Genomic DNA, 19,758 nt, shown 5'->3' on the forward strand with positions numbered 1-19,758 from the left:
ATTGGCTCCTTGTGGGTTAAGCCTGCCCCTAAATGGCGCCACTTAACCCCTCTTATCTTCTGTCTGGTTCCACCACCACCAAGAGGTGACAACCCTACTCTATTGGCTCTTCCAACTGGGCTTCCAGGAGTATCTAGGAGAGCAAATAAGCCCCCAGTCTGGGGTAGAACTGCCCTAAGCCCTGGGACCCGGAAGCCTTTAGGGCCAGGAACTGGGGTAATTATGGTGATTATAATGGAGGCCCAAAGGATGATTCCTCTTAAATTCCAACTGTGGGACGGCCCATGTCAAACAACGGGGGGGATTGGAACCACAAAGTGCCAACAATAAACCCAAGTTCAATTCTCATTGGCTCCTCGTGGGTTAAGCTGTCGTCGCCCGTAGCCCCGACCCGGCGGTCCTGAAACAAAGGGCTAACCTGCCCAGATCTCCGTGATGGTGATGTTCCATTTGCTAAATCCGTCACTCCTATTTATAGAGCGTCGGTGGCACCTTGCAGGTAATAGCTGGGGCAGAATGGAACCCACCCACCCACACAGGGGGAGAAGATTCTGGGGCTCACTGGGCAAATTTGCACCTGGGTAGTAACCCATAGCAACCAATCAGCGATAAATGGCACCACTCAACGCCTCTCATCTTCTTCCCTACCAAAAGGTGACAACCCTACTGTATTGGCTCCTCCAACTGGGCTTCCAGGAGTATCTAGGAGAGCAAATAGGCCCCCAGTCTGGGGTAGAACTGCCCTAAGCCCTAGGACCCAGAAGCCTTTAGGACCAGGAACTGGGGTAATTATGGTGATAATAATGGAGGCCCAAAGGATATTCTGCTTTGGATTCCTCTTAAATTCCAACTGTGGGACGGCCCATGTCAAACAATGGGGGGGATCAGAACCACAAAGTTAGATTCTCATTGGCTCCTTGTGAGTTAAGCCCGCCCCTAAATGGTGCCACTCAACCCCCTCTCGTCTTCTGCCCCATCTCCTCACTGTCTGGTTCCACCACCACCAAGAGGTGACAACCCTACTCTATTGGCTCTTCCAACTGGGCTTCCAGGAGTATCTAGGAGAGCAAATAGGCCCCCAGCTGGACTTCAGTCTGGGGTAGAACTGCCCTTTCATCTTCTGCCCCATCTCCTCACTGTCTGGTTCCACCACCACCAAGAGGTGACAACCCTACTCTATTGGCTCTTCCAACTGGGCTTCCAGGAGTATCTAGGAGAGCAAATAGGCCCCCAGCTGGACTTCAGTCTGGGGTAGAACTGCCCTAAGCCCTGGGACCCGGAAGCCTTTAGGACCAGGAACTGGGGTAATTATGGTGATAATAATGGAGGCCCAAAGGATATTCTGCTTTGGATTCCTCTTAAATTCCAACTGTGGGACGGCCCATGTCAAACAATGGGGGGGATCAGAACCACAAAGTTAGATTCTCATTGGCTCCTTGTGGGTTAAGCCCGCCCCTAAATGGTGCCACTCAACCCCCTCTCATCTTCTGCCCCATCTCCTCACTGTCTGGTTCCACCACCACCAAGAGGTGACAACCCTACTCTATTGGCTCTTCCAACTGGGCTTCCAGGAGTATCTAGGAGAGAAAATAGGCCCCCAGCTGGACTTCAGTCTGGGGTAGAACTGCCCTTTCATCTTCTGCCCCATCTCCTCACTGTCTGGTTCCACCACCACCAAGAGGTGACAACCCTACTCTATTGGCTCTTCCAACTGGGCTTCCAGGAGTATCTAGGAGAGCACATAGGCCCCCAGCTGGACTTCAGTCTGGGGTAGAACTGCCCTTTCATCTTCTGCCCCATCTCCTCACTGTCTGGTTCCACCACCACCAAGAGGTGACAACCCTACTCTATTGGCTCTTCCAACTGGGCTTCCAGGAGTATCTAGGAGAGCAAATAGGCCCCCGAGCTGGACTTCAGTCTGGGATCAGTGCCAACAATAAGCCCAAGTTCAATTCTCATTGGCTCCTCGTGGGTTAAGCTGTGGTCGCCCGTAGCCCCGACCCGGTGGTCCGGAAACAAAGGGCAAACCTGCCCAGATCTCCGTGATGGTGATGTTCCATTTGCTAAATCCGTCCCTCCTATTTATAGAGCGTCGGCGGCGCCGGGGCGAGGTGGTCCGAGCGCAGCCTCCAGTGAAACCTCCAGGTGACTAATAGAGGCTGCTCAGTAAGTGGAATAATTAATAGTATTAGGTGTCAATTAAGAGGAGCGTTCGCGGGCACAGGTGCGCCGCGCCGCAGTGACACATTTCAAGTGCCGAATCCACTCCATCCATGCATACGAACAAGCGCATTTGCATATTAAAAAGCGGAAAATTATTTAACTGAAGCAAAAGTCTTTTAGAGATGATGGAGGTTATTAAAACTGTTGACAAGAATGAAGGTAATTGCGTGAAAATGAGCGCTGACATTCTGCCGCGTACGGGGAGGCGCGGGTTTTGTTCATTGTAGAGCGCAGCCTGGGTGTCTAACCTATTACATTGAGACTGCTCCTATGCAATTAGCCCTCTTTTGTCCTGCCTTCAATAAGGCTGTGATTATGGAGGATTGAGGAACACTTGGCATATTGAATGTCTGTTGTTTTTATAACTTCATCACAAAATGACAAAACACGGCGGTTTTTTTTGTGCCGGTTTTTTTTTTCGCCGTGGGCTTATTGATTCGGTGATTATAATATTCATGGGGAAGACAATGTTTGCCGAGCTGTCATTCATTCGCACACGGTTTTTTTTCAATAATAATACGACAGGTTTTGTTTTTTTGGTTTTGCCCCCCCCCCCAACTTTTCCTCGGCGATGATCAAGGTGTTGGGAAGGAGGTTCTGCCCGCTGGTTGGTGCCCCCCGGCGCCGCTGCCTTGGCCCAACGTGGAAACCAATATCTCTATTTACTGCTATGAGCTAAACAAGAGGGAAGGGCTTGTCGCCCCCTGGGGCAGATTCCGAGGCACAGGGTCTCATGGTCTGTACGGATCAGGCAAGAATGTTATTGTCAAGGTCCTTCTGCAGGTCTGAAAAATAGACTGATACATTGAGATTTAGACAGTCATATTATTATTAAACATGGAATTGGCACTGTATTTATCCTGCTGGGGGTTCTGGGGTATTATACATTGAATTGGCACTGTATTTATCCTGCTGTGGGTTCTGGGGTATTATACATGGAATTGGCACTGTATTTATCCCACTGTGGGTTCTGGGGTATTATACATGGAATTGGCACTGTATTTATCCTGCTGTGGGTTCTGGGGTATTATACATGGAATTGGCACTGTATTTATCCACTGTGGGTTCTGGGGTATTATACATGGAATTGGCACTGTATTTATCCTGCTGTGGGTTCTGGGGTATTATACATGGAATTGGCACTGTATTTATCCCACTGTGGGTTCTGGGGTATTATACATGGAATTGGCACTGTATTTTTCCCACTGTGGGTTCTGGGGTATTATACATGGAATTGGCACTGTATTTATCCTGCTGTGGGTTCTGGGGTATTATACATGGAATTGGCACTGTATTTATCTGCTGTGGGTTCTGGGGTATTATACATGGAATTGGCACTGTATTTATCCCGCTGTGGGTTCTGGGGTATTATACATGGAATTGGCACTGTATTTATCCTGCTGTGGGTTCTGGGGTATTATACATGGAATTGGCACTGTATTTATCTGCTGTGGGTTCTGGGTATTATACATGGAATTGGCACTGTATTTATCCTGCTGTGGGTTCTGGGGTATTATACATGGAATTGGCACTGTATTTATCCTGCTGTGGGTTCTGGGGTATTATACATGGAATTGGCACTGTATTTATCCTGCTGTGGGTTCTGGGGTATTATACATGGAATTGGCACTGTATTTATCCTGCTGTGGGTTCTGGGGTATTATACATGGAATTGGCACTGTATTTATCCTGCTGTGGGTTCTGGGGTATTATACATGGAATTGGCACTGTATTTATCCTGCTGTGGGTTCTGGGGTATTATACATGGAATTGGCACTGTATTTATCCTGCTGTGGGTTCTGGGGTATTATACATGGAATTGGCACTGTATTTATCCTGCTGTGGGTTCTGGGGTATTATACATGGAATTGGCACTGTATTTATCCTGCTGTGGGTTCTGGGGTATTATACATGGAATTGGCACTGTATTTATCCTGCTGTGGGTTCTGGGGTATTATACATGGAATTGGCGCTGTATTTATCCTGCTGTGGGTTCTGGGGTATTATACATGGAATTGGCACTGTATTTATCCTGCTGTGGGTTCTGGGGTATTATACATGGAATTGGCACTGTATTTATCCCGCTGTGGGTTCTGGGGTATTATACATGGAATTGGCACTGTATTTATCCTGCTGTGGGTTCTGGGGTATTATACATGGAATTGGCCAACAAGTGATTCGCTGATACTCGGGCACCCAAGTCTGGTCCTGCTTCGATTATTGCGTGAGATGAGAATTGGAAAGAAATTGCCACTGACTCCACAAGGGCAGAATTATTTGTGTTACTAGGGACAGTGGGCATAGCAACAGAGAAGTCTAAATTCTGCAAAAGGAGAAGTTAAACAGTTTATGCTGAGGAGATACAGGAGCAGCACAATGAATGCAAAATACCGGCAGAATATTTGCTCGCCGCGTCCGAACCTTTTGGAAAAAGCCGCCATTGCCGACCTGGGCTTATTTGTTAGGACTTTGCGGTCTGTGTTTCAGGGATTTCCCAAGAGCCCTTTGGGTTTCTTTTAACAAATCCCCCCCCCCCCCCCCCGGATATTAAATGTAACTTTTCGCCTGCTCTGTTTTATGAGCTGCACCCGGGATACGGACGCGCGGCTTTAATAAACTGCGCTTTCCCATTAATTCAAGATGCCGTCCGAGCCGCGAGAAGGCAAATATTTGCACTTGGAAATGAGCCCTCGAGTCCCACAACCTGCCGGCCGATCCTCCAACCCAAAGGCCTCACAGAACATTACTGTGCAATGGTATCACTCATGTATTATAGGGATAATGTACCCCCTACTGTAAATGATAAGGATATTAGCAGTCACTGAGGGGTTCTGTGCCCCCCATATAAAGGCACAAGGCTGCAGGCTGAGTTATACAGGGAACTCTGAGTATCACTCATGTATTATAAGGGATAATGTACCCCCTACTGTAAATGATAAGGATATTAGCAGTCACTGAGGGGTTCTGTGCCCATATAAAGGCACAAGGCTGCAGGCTGAGTTATACAGGGAACTCTGAGTATCACTCATGTATTATAAGGGATAATGTACCCCCTACTGTAAATGATAAGGATATTAGCAGTCACTGAGGGGTTCTGTGCCCATATAAAGGCACAAGGCTGCAGGCTGAGTTATACAGGGAACTCTGAGTATCACTCATGTATTATAAGGGATAATGTACCCCCTACTGTAAATGATAAGGATATTAGCAGTCACTGAGGGGTTCTGTGCCCCCCATATAAAGGCACAAGGCTGCAGGCTGAGTTATACAGGGAACTCTGAGTATCACTCATGTATTATAAGGGATAATGTACCCCCTACTGTAAATGATAAGGATATTAGCAGTCACTGAGGGGTTCTGTGCCCCCCATATAAAGGCACAAGGCTGCAGGCTGAGTTATACAGGGAACTCTGAGTATCACTCATGTATTATAAGGGATAATGTACCCCCTACTGTAAATGATAAGGATATTAGCAGTCACTGAGGGGTTCTGTGCCCCCCATATAAAGGCACAAGGCTGCAGGCTGAGTTATACAGGGAACTCTGAGTATCACTCATGTATTATAAGGGATAATGTACCCCCTACTGTAAATGATAAGGATATTAGCAGTCACTGAGGGGTTCTGTGCCCCCCATATAAAGGCACAAGGCTGCAGGCTGAGTTATACAGGGAACTCTGAGTATCACTCATGTATTATAAGGGATAATGTACCCCCTACTGTAAATGATAAGGATATTAGCAGTCACTGAGGGGTTCTGTGCCCCCCATATAAAGGCACAAGGCTGCAGGCTGAGTTATACAGGGAACTCTGAGTATCACTCATGTATTATAAGGGATAATGTACCCCCTACTGTAAATGATAAGGATATTAGCAGTCACTGAGGGGTTCTGTGCCCCCCATATAAAGGCACAAGGCTGCAGGCTGAGTGATTTTATGCAGGTCACGGAACTCCAGAGCTACTTCTAGTATCCTTATATATTACAGTGGGGGGTACATAATCCCAGATAACACACAAGTTTCAGGTTATATGACAGACATGATTTATTATAAGGATATAATGTGTAGAATATTAATCCATTAAACATACAAATTAACAGAGACAATGAGCCAAAAGCACCAAACTGTCCCCAGACTCCTCCCTTTGCTGAATCTCCTCCCTAATGTTACTGTTGGGGGTGCGGGAGGGGGGGCCGCCGGCTTCTGTTCCACATAAATCACCTTTGTAGCGGCAGAAAATTAATGCTTTTTAAAACAAATCTTGGGTTAAATTCGTAACATTTGAGCTGCACTAAAAGCTCCCTGAGTGGCCTCTTATGCCCTAAAGTAGCATGTGTTTCCCTTTAGCTCCCGCGGCCCCCGCCGCCTGATTTATTGGCCCAAATCTGCTTAAAGCTAATGGGCCCTCTCCGTGCGCGTCCCCCGAACCCCAGAGAGGCGGCTGCACCCAAACACTTTGTTACAATATCAATATATGTGTGAGATACAGATCATTATCCCCAAGGTTTGGGGGTGCAGGAGTATAGGGGGGCCAGTGGGGTCCCTGACTGATGTACAATATATGTGTGAGATACAGATCATTATCCCCAAGGTTTGGGGGTGCAGGAGTATAGGGGGGCCAGTGGGGTCCCTGACTGATGTACAATATATGTGTGAGATATAGATCATTATCCCCAAGGTTTGGGGGTGCAGGAGTATAGGGGGGCCAGTGGGGTCCCTGACTGATGTACAATATATGTGTGAGATATAGATCATTATCCCCAAGGTTTGGGGGTGCAGGAGTATAGGGGGGCCAGTGGGGTCCCTGACTGATGTACAATATATGTGGGAGATATAGATCATTATCCCCAAGGTTTGGGGGTGCAGGAGTATAGGGGGGGCAGTGGGGTCCCTGAATAATGTACAATATCAATATATGTGTGAGATACAGATCATTATCCCCAAGGTTTGGGGGTGCAGGAGTATAGGGGGGCCAGTGGGGTCCCTGACTGATGTACAATATATGTGTGAGATACAGATCATTATCCCCAAGGTTTGGGGGTGCAGGAGTATAGGGGGGCCAGTGGGGTCCCTGACTGATGTACAATATATGTGTGAGATACAGATCATTATCCCCAAGGTTTGGGGGTGCAGGAGTATAGGGGGGCCAGTGGGGTCCCTGACTGATGTACAATATCAATATATGTGTGAGATACAGATCATTATCCCCAAGGTTTGGGGGTGCAGGAGTATAGGGGGGCCAGTGGGGTCCCTGACTGATGTACAATATATGTGTGAGATACAGATCATTATCCCCAAGGTTTGGGGGTGCAGGAGTATAGGGGGGCCAGTGGGGTCCCTGACTGATGTACAATATATGTGTGAGATACAGATCATTATCCCCAAGGTTTGGGGGTACAGGAGTATAGGGGGGCCAGTGGGGTCCCTGACTGATGTACAATATCAATATATGTGTGAGATACAGATCATTATCCCCAAGGTTTGGGGGTGCAGGAGTATAGGGGGGCCAGTGGGGTCCCTGACTGATACAGATCATTATCCCCAAGGTTTGGGGGTGCAGGAGTATAGGGGGGCCAGTGGGGTCCCTGACTGATGTACAATATATGTGTGAGATACAGATCATTATCCCCAAGGTTTGGGGGTTCAGGAGTATAGGGGGGCCCCAACACTGCTGCCCCCCCTCTTTACTAGTTCTTATTGGGCAATAATGTAAAAGCTCTTGCTATAATATTTACCCCCGGTACCGCCCAGTTGGAGCAGAACCCCAGGGCTCGGGGTGGCAGTGATTGGGGGATAATGTGTAACCCGGTGCCGGCGAGTAACAACAAGTCCCGGGTCGGCGCTGAGATCTTTATTGTTTAAACTAAAGGTCACAATTAGCAGAGAATTTAAATTCCTACACAATAAACACAAACGGAACAATTCTATGCAGCCCGTTGGGCCGGTGTCACTGGGACAATTAATCAAATTGTGTTTAACCCTCTCAGCCTCCATGTTCCCTCTTAGGGAATGCTGCCCCCCCGGCCACAGGGAGGGAAGGGGTTAACTGGGAACTTCAGCCAGAAATCTTGTGGTTGGTTGTGGTTTGTGTAATAAATGAACAAAAGGTGTCGTCTCTGGTACTGAGCAACCAACCAGCAACCGGGGGCGGAAATGTTCATTATGGAACAAAGGGCAAGTTTTATTGTTAAACACTCATTAAACAACATTTACTGTACCCCTTGGGCATCTGCGGTCTGTGACTCTCCAGGTGTTCGACTGCAACTCCCAGCATCCCCGACAGCGCCACCATCAGGTGTCACAGGGTAACTGGGGTTGGTAGCACTAGGTAGGTACCTAATATATAGGGGCAGAGACAGGGGAAAGTGTTGGAAGGGTTACTGCCTGCCCTGCTCTCATTTCCCTACAGAAATAGGGGTTGGTAGCACTAGGTAGGTACCTAATATATAGGGGCAGAGACAGGGGAAAGTGTTGGAAGGGTTACTGCCTGCCCTGCTCTCATTTCCCTACAGAAATAGGGGTTGGTAGCACTAGGTAGGTACCTAATATATAGGGGCAGAGACAGGGGAAAGTGTTGGAAGGGTTACTGCCTGCCCTGCTCTCATTTCCCTACAGAAATAGGGGTTGGTAGCACTAGGTAGGTACCTAATATATAGGGGCAGGTGTTTGTATAAAGGAAACAAAGTTAGAAAATGCAGTTTTAGGATCAATCCAAAGAGGGTCAAATAGGAAAGAAAATGGACTGGACCAATGCCAGTTTAGGGGGGAGTCGGATTAGAGCAGAAAGTGATGGAACTGGCACGAGATTCTCTGAATTCCAGGTTCTTACTGTCCCACGGAGCATCTGTGTATTCCGTGCCCTGTTCTATGGGAAAAGCTGAAGGTCCCTCCTTATTGTCTATTAATAGGGTGGGATCCAACATTGTGCCGCCCCTCAAATAAACTGTTCCACAACAATTATTTTAGGAGGATTAAATATAGGAAAAGCGTAAGATATGGCACTAATATGTATGTGCCCCAAATACCCCACCCAGTCCCTTCCCAGAGGCTATTATCCCCCCACTGCTACTATAGGCACCATCTCTCCCTACTATACCTGCTATCCCACAGCCCCAGTCCCTTCCCAGAGGCTATTATCCCCCCACTGCTACTATAGGCACCATCTCTCCCTACTATACCTGCTATCCCACAGCCCCAGTCCCTTCCCAGAGGCTATTATCCCACTGCTACTATAGGCACCATCTCTCCCTACTATACCTGCTATCCCACAGCCCCAGTCCCTTCCCAGAGGCTATTATCCCCCCACTGCTACTATAGGCACCATCTCTCCCTACTATACCTGCTATCCCACAGCCCCAGTCCCTTCCCAGAGGCTATTATCCCCCCACTGCTACTATAGGCACCATCTCTCCCTACTATACCTGCTATCCCACAGCCCCAGTCCCTTCCCAGAGGCTATTATCCCACTGCTACTATAGGCACCATCTCTCCCTACTATACCTGCTATCCCACAGCCCCAGTCCCTTCCCAGAGGCTATTATCCCCCCACTGTTACTATAGGCACCATCTCTCCCTACTATACCTGCTATCCCACAGCCCCAGTCCCTTCCCAGAGGCTATTATCCCCCCACTGCTACTATAGGCACCATCTCTCCCTACTATACCTGCTATCCCACAGCCCCAGTCCCTTCCCAGAGGCTATTATCCCCCCACTGCTACTATAGGCACCATCTCTCCCTACTATACCTGCTATCCCACAGCCCCAGTCCCTTCCCAGAGGCTATTATTATCCCTCCCATTAATATATTTATTAATTGGAGACTGTTCCTTCTCTGATTTTCTATTTGCAGTTGAAACAATTCAGTCTGTTCTGCTCGTCGGAGCTAAATTGGTAACTTGTGGCTAATAAACCCTAACGAGCGGGGCCCTAAATGGATTCCCTCGGTGTCGGAGGCAGATGAGCCCGACATTACACATGCGCCCACAGTATTGTGTGTGTATAAATATTTCATTAACTTTTCAAATTGTCTAATCAGAATAAATTGCCATTTAATAACTTATGGTGAGTTATTTGAATAGCAAATGTAGGAGGGTATTGAAAGGTAAATACAGAGCAAATTCATTATTAATAACTTTCATTTAATTGCTGATTAGTCTAAATAAACTTCACATGAAAAGCCATTGAGTCTGTGTTTTACCTGCTATGTGCAAACAGGCAAATTATTCAGGGAAAATAGAACATACCCCGGGGGTCTTTTATATTCTTTGTTTCTTTGTATTTATACATATGGGTAGGGGGTGCCATAGTGTTTCCCTTAGACAGTACAGTATGGGGGTACAGCTTATTGTGTGCCCAGAACATTCCCTCTCTGTATATTTGTATTTATACATATGGGTAGGGGGTGCCATAGTGTTTCCCTTAGACAGTACAGTATGGGGGTACAGCTTATTGTGTGCCCAGAACATTCCTTCTCCTGTATATTTGTATTTATACATATGGGTAGGGGGTGCCCATAGTGTTTTCCCTTAGACAGTACAGTATGGGGGTACAGCTTATTGTGTGCCCAGAACATTCCTTCTCTGTATATTTGTATTTATACATATGGGTAGGAGGTGCCATAGTGTTTCCCTTAGACAGTACAGTATGGGGTACAGCTTATTGTGTGCCCAGAACATTCCTTCTCTGTATATTTGTATTTATACATATGGGTAGGGGGTGCCATAGTGTTTTCCCTTAGACAGTACAGTATGGGGGTACAGCTTATTGTGTGCCCAGACATTCCTTCTCTGTATATTTGTATTATACATATGGGTAGGAGGTGCCATAGTGTTTCCCTTAGACAGTACAGTATGGGGGTACAGCTTATTGTGTGCCCAGAACATTCCCTCTCTGTATATTTGTATTTATACATATGGGTAGGAGGTGCCATAGTGTTTCCCTTAGACAGTACAGTATGGGGGTACAGCTTATTGTGTGCCCAGAACATTCCTTCTCTGTATATTTGTATTTATACATATGGGTAGGGGGTGCCATAGTGTTTCCCTTAGACAGTACAGTATGGGGGTACAGCTTATTGTGTGCCGAGAACATTCCTTCTCTGTATATTTGTCCCCATTTGCCATTGTGTATCCCCCCCCCTCCCTGTTTGGGCGCCGCCTGTTGTCACCGGATCAGTTCAGTCATTAGGCAGCGAGCGCGCGGGGCCCCCATCATTATTTTCATTGAATCGCTTGTTATAAATAGGTCTGGCAAATCCCCGGCAGTTTATTAAGTCGTATAAAGTCAAAGCTGATTTGAAATAATAAGGTTTGACATTTGGGGCTTTGAAGTCGCAGTCGCATGAAGGTTGCGCTTTTATGTGCGACTCCGACGCGAGGAAACACAAAGCGCGGGTGGCGGGATCCCGCCCCTTATTGCCGCTTTTCAAAGACCATAATGAGAATATTTAGGCAAATTAAAAATAATTTGTAGCTCGGCGGAGCCAACACTTTGTGGGGTGGGGGGGGCAGCGCTCGTTTAACCGGGGGTCATTCAGCGACTCGTCCCCGGCGCCATCTTTCCAGTATCTGATATCCGTAATGAGTCCAGCAGGGAAAGGGACTGATATTGGGGGTCCTTGGGTAACAGATATCCTAAATCCGGTTCCCTCCCCCATTATATCTAATGGAACTGCCCTCAAAAAAGGTGAAAATATACCAAATGCTTCCACCATCACTTCTAGTGATTTCACCTTTGCCGTTTATTGGATACAGTCTCGCCCATTGTGTTGGGCTTTCCCAGAATGTGGGGATGGAGAGTCATAGAGGTTCCCTGAGGTCCATTCTAGGTTAATGTTGTTACCATGACTACTAGCCTGCACCTACTAGGGCCCATCTAGAAACCTTGGATTGGGATGTGGGGCTTGGACCCTAAACAACTCAGGGGACTTTTCATATAGAATAGTGGGTGTCAGTGAAACCTTTGGCTAGGGCCCCCTTTGAAGGCCCAACTTGAGCTTATGAAATGGGTTTAGATATAGGGAATTATCTGTTTCAGCCATTCAGTCATAGTTGTAAGGGAGATACATAGTCACCCCTAATCTATAGTCACACCTAACTGACTTTATTATTTAGGTTAAAATAGTAGGAAAAATCACCATTCTCCCCACTTCTTACCATTACTGTCCTTCAGGCTGAGCCCCACCTACCTCAACTCTAAGCCCTCCAGGGAGCCCAGCTCTACAGATTGGTCTTTTAGTAGTTTTTAAGCCTCGTTTGAGGAGGCCACCTCTGGCTAAGGCCCTCCTTGAAGGTCCATCCTTTGGTAAGGACCCTCATTAGCTTATAGGGTTGTTACAGAGGTAGGGAGATATTGGTGCATCAGTCATTCAGCTTTAGTTGTATGACTATCTAAGGGAGATACATAGTCACCCCAAATCTCAACCTGACTGACCTTTAGACTAGCCTTATTATTTGGGTTAATATAGTAGCAAAAATCACCATTCTCCCCACTTCTTACCATTACTGACAGGCTGAGTCCCACCTACCCCAACCCAAAGCCTTCCAGGGAGTCCAGCTCTTTAAGCCCCATTTGAGGAGGCAACCTCTGGCTAAGGCCCCCTTTGAAGGTCCATCCTTTGGTAAGGACCCTCCTTAGCTTATAGGGTTAGGGAGATATTGGTGCATCAGTCATTCAGCCTTAGACTCAACTTTCAGATTTACCTAAGAGAGCAAATGGCCATTCCCCCAGTTCTCACCTTAAGCAGCCTTTAGGTTGAACCCTCCTTAACAGTGTTTCAGGCCCTCCAGGGAGCCCAGCCAGAGGGGCCACGGGGTCAGAAATGGGTGCAAACACTTGTCTTTGGTTCCAAACCGGCTCTAAGCCTGAACCTTCAAAAATTCTGGCATTTCTTATAAAGAAGTGGTTGACTTCAATTCAGGCCTCACTTGGGGATGGGTTTCTCCTTGATGGTCCAACTTTTATTCAGAGCACTCACATAGGAAGTGACTGGTCGTTCAGCCATAGTGTCAATAGTATCTAGGGCAACAAGTAGATATTCACTACCATTGACCATCAAATTGGGGTTTGAGCTGGATCTAGAAAAGCAAATGGTCAGTATCTTCCATTCTCACCCTAACTGAGCCCTCCTACCTGCCAATGCTGTAGGACCCTGTATAAGTGGCCCTTAGTCTGTGGGGAATCAATGCCTTGGGAATCAATGCCTTGCAGGTACTGGTACTGGTTCTTTATAGGGCGGCTGCTTTGTGTTTGGCCGGGACATCAGTGATTATCCAGGTCTCCTTATCTTATCATGCCAATCCAGGAGCAGATTCCTTCCATTCCTCAGATGATTGAACCCTATACTTAGTCAAATCCCGATTTCTATGAGTTCACTTGGAACCACCCCCACCTCCGTGCCTCCACCTGACCTCTCCCTTTGTAGCTGCCCCCCCCAGTGATTTATACTCAGGAGCTCAGAGGGGGCTCCTTCATGTAGAACATCCATCTTGTATTATAAAGTAGCGTCAGGGCCATGGAGATATCACTGTATTTGTTTCATTTATTTGGGGGGGGGGGTGTATTTCCCCTTTAGTGTAGATTTGTTTGTTTTTATCCGAATAAATCGAAATCCTCCTTCTTGTTTCATAACTTTTCATTCCATAATGATAAATATACATTTAAAAAATATATTTCTGGGTAAAAAAAAAATTTTCACTATGAAATAGAATTGAAATAAAATGAAAAAAATTCTGAAATTGCAATCAATTGAGATTTCCGTATCCGCGCGTTCCGCTCGGCGCTCGATGAGACGCCCAAAGCCAATATTTTCTTCCTATTAAATTGTTTTAGTGGAAGACGAGAGCGACGCCTCCTCCCTATTAGATGACGCTCTCCCTTTAAAGGACAAATTATAATGTTGTATGGGTAATTGGTGGTTGTAGGAGGAATCTTCTGTTATCGGGCCAAAGCCAATAAAGTAATATATGCTCCTAATTGTTAGAATTAGATTCTTTGTTTTATTGCATGACAAGTATTTTGATACCCGCCATAACAACTTACAGCTTCTTAATTTCCCCTCACTTGCTGAAAGATATAATTACTAAATAAATTGCCTTTTCTGCTGAAATATTACCCAAAAACATTTCCAAGCTGTGTTGTCTTTCCAGGGAAACTTGTGCAAATGTGTTGCAATTATAACCTACTTAGTCATTCTGTGGCTGCAAATACGGCCTGCAGTCTCAAAACAGTAATCAGCGGTGCCGGGTAAAGTGCTCGGCTCATTTTCATTTTGTCTCTGCTCTAACTGGGTCCAAAACCAAGAAGCAGCCAAGATGGAGCTTCTGCATTTGACCTTCTGGGTGACATCAAGGTCTCCTGAAAGGCCTTCAGTATTTCCTGGCCATTTTGACCTTCAGAAGAGCTTTCCTTGGCTATTTCTTTACAGCGGGAAGACACTCTGAACTTTACCATCCGTAGTCCTTGAGGTCTTCACAAGGCCACCATCTGATGACCTTATGTATTTAAGCTCCTTAGGACCTTTAGAAGGTCATGTGTTGACCTGAAACATTCTTAGGGTCAAAGAGTTTTGTCGTCAAAGTAAGTGAAAAGGAAAAGCGAGTGAAATATAATCATTCCGCCCACTTTTTCTGTTTGTCTTTACTCGGTTTTGTTATCCAAAGGCACTGCCCGAGTATACAAAAGCATTTCCATGCAATGGGAAGCAAAACACACATAAACAATGGTCCTTTTGACCTACAAGATCCCATTTCCAGGCTTGTGAACTTCACCATCCCTAGTCCTTGAGGTCTTCACAAGGCCACCATCTGATGACCTTATGTATTTAAGCTCCTTATGACCTTTAGAAAGTCATGTGTTGACCTGTAACATTCTTAGGGTCAAAGAGCTTTGTTGTCAACCTAAAGCATGTGGATAAAATGGAAAAGTAAGTGAAATATAAGCATTCCACCTACTTTTTCTGTTTGTCTCTACTTAGTTTTGGTATCCAAAGGCATTTCCATGCAATGGGAAGCACAACACACATAAACAATGGTCGTTTTGACCTACAAGATCCCATTTCCAGGCTTCTGAACTTCACCATCCCTAGTCCTTGAGGTCTTCACAAGGCTGTTTCACCTGAAACATTCTTAGGGTCAAAGAGCTTTGTCGTCAAAGTAAGTGAAAAGGAAAAGCAAGTGAAATATAAGCATTCCGCCCACTTTTTCTGTTTGTCTTTACTCGGTTTTGTTATCCAAAGGCACTGCCCGAGTATCCAAAGACATTTCCATGCAATAGGAAGCACAACACACATAAACAATGGTCCTTTTCACCTACAAGATCCCATTTCCAGGCTTGTGAACTTCACCATCCCTAGTCCTTGAGGTCTTCACAAGGCCACCATCTGATGACCTTATGTATGCAAGTTTCTTGTGACCTTTAGAGAGCCGTGTGTTGACCTCTTGTTCCACAAACAAAGAATTAGGGTCAAAGAGCTTTGTTGTCAATTCAAAGCATGTGAATAATATGGAAAGTGAGGGAAATGTAAGCATTCCGTTCAGTTTGTCTCATCTCCGTTTTGGTATCTTTGGATACTCGGACAGTATCCACAGGCACTGCCCGAGTATCCAAAGGCATTTCCATGCAGTGGGAAGCATGACACGCTTAGACAATGTTCCTTTAAACCTACAAGATCTCCTTCTCATGCTTCTGAACTTCACCATCCATAGTCCTTGAGGTCTCCATGAGGCCACAATCTGATGTGTTGACCTGAAACACTCTTGTTTCAAACAAAGCATTAGGGTCAAAAAGCTTTGTCCGTCAACTTGACGGACAGTATGACACACTTAGAGAATGGTTCTTCTGACCTACAAGATCCTATTCTTGTGCTTCTGAATGTCACCATCTTTAGTTATGACCTTGAGGTCTCCATGAAGCCACTGTTTGATGACCTTGTATAGGCAAGTTGCCCTTGAGGTCTCCATGAAGCCACCGTCTGATGACCTTGTGTAGACAAGTTCCTTGTGACCTTCAGGAAGTCATGCGTTGACCTGAAACACTCTTGTTCCTAAAACAAAGAATTAGGGCCAAAGATTTTTGTCATCAACGTAAAGTATGGGAATAAAATGGAAAAGTAAGTGAAATATTAGCGTTCCACCCACTTTTCCCGTTTGTCACGCCTGAGTTTTGGTGCCTTTGGATTGTTGGGCAGTCATCTCCATTAGCTTTCTAACAGGTTCCAGATGTGCCATTGAGTTCGGGATCCCTGTGGCCTCATTATCCCTAACACTCCGTGCTTGTATCGCGGGGGTTATATTAACGCCCCCTGATTGCAGCAGAAAAGTCCCGTTTCTGTTGATTAGGTTGGACTATTAGCAGCGGAATATTATTCTTGACAAAGGCAGGGAATTTGGGGAATTTTCGGAGCAGCCCAAATAAAAGGGAAATGTGACAGAATAACTCATATTGATGCTTTATGTTTTTTCCGCTGTAAAAGCGAATGCCTCGGCAGTCACGTCACGGTGCAACGCCGCAGATTTGTGCCATTGTTAATCCTCGGGTGTCACCTTGTACAACAAAAAACCCAACGGCAGCTTTCCGCCTGGGAAGGGAACGTTTGCCGAGTATAAACCCCCCGACAGCCCCCACCCTTACACCAAGTATTACAAATGTTTCCTGTTTTGCACAGAACCAACAAACACGTTTCCAGCCTCGTTCCATTCTGTCGGCTCCGCGCAGGGATCTGAAAATTCCACCGATCCACCACGACAAATTTGCTGACTGAGCGTTTGATTTCATCTGTGACCGATGTAAATTTGCCCACTCAATTAGGGTCTCCTTGGCAAATGTAGACATGACCTAATGCGCCGTGATTGCGCTCGATTACCTGGGCCGGTTCCAGCGAGGGGGCTGAGAACTTCCTCCGAGATTTATATCTGGCTGAACCTACAGAGGCGTAACCAACGCCGGCTAACCAGATTAGTCCTTCGCTGGCAATCTATCATTCCATCTCTCTACCTCTATTTCATCTCTCGCTCGCCGGCACGTTCTGTGGCTCATCGTTCTGAATTGAGACCTACGGAGACTTAATGGGCCGGTTATGGAATTAGGAACAGCAGGGAGCCCGGAGGGGGGCCTCTCGGCCAAGGAAAGCCACCGAACTTTGCAATATAAATACCAACATGATGGTGAAAGCAACTTGGTGCAGAGGTTGAGTTTAATCTATCAGCCCTTTTGATCTGGAAGGGGGTTTGTGAGCAATTTCACTCTGACCTGTGAGCGTTATTAGAGCAGAGGCCAAAGATAAACACAAGATAAGAGGGAGAAGACTATCAACATGTTCCATAAGATTAATTGTGAGGCAGGGATTCACTATTTACATTCCACTCCTTTATGATCTCCCTGTAAACTTTGACCTCCCAACATAAACCAGATCCTGAGTACAGTCTGTCTCTCCAGCGAGACTGTTAGAGCCAAGAAAGATGCCCCATGACTTTCATCCTTGGGTGTCCTCCATGGGACTTCTGCCCCTTCCTACCTACAGATATAGTAGCACAGGCATCTGGTGATTATAGAACGGAGCAAACCAAATCTTCATTTGTATCCAATTAAACATCATTGCAAAGGTTTCGGTTGGGTTTGTGCTTCATCCAACCAGGCGTCATCCAACCAAGCTCGTTCCAGTCCATTAAATGTAACTATAGGGGCTTCTTCCCAAGCCGTCTAAATTCCTGGTCTGACTTGCAAAGGGGCACTTGGTGGATGCTGGGTGCTTCCATAGGGGGTAAATAGGGCACCAACTCAACACCCCATTGGATCAGACCTAGACGCTTGGGCAGAATCTCCTGAAACAATTTCTCTTGGGGGTCCCGTTACCCGGTGCCGAAGCTGGGTGTCTCTCTACTATGCAGAATAATGCTGTAGGAAACAGAATAATGCTGTAGAACTGTATTGTAGAAAGTATGAAATGATCTCCATGGATTCGGCACTCGCTAACCCCAACTTTCCTTTTCCCCCCGACAGATTCTACTTGCGTGGAGAAAATTCTTTCGAAGGACTGGAAAGACAAAATGGATCGATTGAACACCAGTGAGCTTCTCGGGGAGATTAAAGGTAAAGGCTTGATTTGTGGGCTGAATTATTTGTTTATTGGTGCCCCGGGGGCTCTTTTATAAACACAGAGCAAAGTGCAACGTTCAGACGCAGATCGCCATGTTGTGGCTTAGTGGTGTCACTTTCTGGCACGTATGGTGGCTATATTGGCCACTGAGAACTTCGGAATTACTGAGGCTGGAAGTCCTTCTTGCCCATGCATTTCAGCAGAACAGGCTGAGCTGGCCCATTGGAACTCACAGAAAGTCTATAAGGAGCATGAGTGGAGGCAACACCGGATCCATTTTGGTCCAATTGGGCGCCCAGTTCATTCATTTGCCCCCACAATGCACAGGTTTTCCTGGTATTAATGGGAATGTAGGGGCACTGGTTTGTAACTGGAGCCCAGGCCATGCCCAGTTGACTGTGGCCAAGTAATATTGGCAATCAAGACAATACTTATTGGCTCCTCCCCCTTCTCTCTTACACCCCACCCTTTCCTCCTGCCACACCTCCCCAACAATTGCTCCCACCCCGCCCCTCGCTCACCCTGTTGGTTGGTCAGTAAGCAGGTTCCCTTGGTACTTTACCCCCCACACAGCTGCAACCAATCACGTGCCTATCCTACTGGGCTGCAATTACCTATTGCATTGTGGGTAAGAAGTGGCTAAATTTGATTTGCTCTTAAGCTTGTTCCCCTGGGGCAGTTGTTTCACTCATCTCCGCTCCCCATGTCCCCCCAATACGCTGCCCCCGGGGGGGGGGGTTACTTACGTTTGTCTCTCCGCTGCCCCCCCCCCCAGTGATTTTTCCCCCTTCCCATTGAGGAGAGGGGTAGGACGGCTGGTTGGAGGGGGGCGCGGAATTAAGTGCCTCCATACATAGATTTAAATTGTAATTTGGAGCGTACGGAGCCCTTTGCCTCGATGCAGCTGTCAGATTCTACTGCTTAAAGAGTTTTTGTGCCGAAGATTAGCATGCAAATTAGCTGCAGCCGTAATTAGCATAAAAAATAATGTAGTTACCGCGAGTATTGTGCCGCATTTCCGTCTGCCATAAACACTCCGGCATGTAAATCTCCCAGCATTCCCGCCCTGTATATTTGTATTTATACATATGGGTAGGGGGTGCCATAGTGTTTCCCTTAGACAGTACAGTATGTGGGTACAGCTTATTGTGTGCCCAGAACATTCCTTCTCTGTATATTTGTATTTATACATATGGGTAGGGGGTGCCATAGTGTTTCCCTTAGACAGTACAGTATGGGGGTACAGCTTATTGTGTGCCCAGAACATTCCTTCTCTGTATATTTGTATTTATACATATGGGTAGGGGGTGCCATAGTGTTTCCCTTAGACAGTACAGTATGGGGGTACAGCTTATTGTGTGCCCAGAACATTCCTTCTCTGTATATTTGTATTTATACATATGGGTAGGGGGTGCCATAGTGTCGACAGAACCGGCAAAACC

General features: G+C 46.5%; 1 protein-coding gene across 4 annotated transcripts in view; it reads left to right on the top strand.

Annotated features, from left to right (window-relative positions):
• The window catches only part of sox6 (SRY-box 6), a 327,769-nt gene that overhangs the window by 181,766 nt on the left and 126,245 nt on the right, over window positions 1-19,758 (top strand). For all 4 annotated transcript variants that reach the window (XM_031899826.1, XM_031899825.1, NM_001123415.1 and 1 more), the window contains 1 exon segment: window positions 18,220-18,309. In XM_031899826.1, coding sequence (XP_031755686.1) covers window positions 18,220-18,309 — 90 coding nt within the window.

Source organism: Xenopus tropicalis, chromosome 4 (genome assembly GCF_000004195.4).
Source record: "Xenopus tropicalis strain Nigerian chromosome 4, UCB_Xtro_10.0, whole genome shotgun sequence".
Classification (NCBI taxonomy): Eukaryota; Metazoa; Chordata; class Amphibia; order Anura; family Pipidae; genus Xenopus; species Xenopus tropicalis.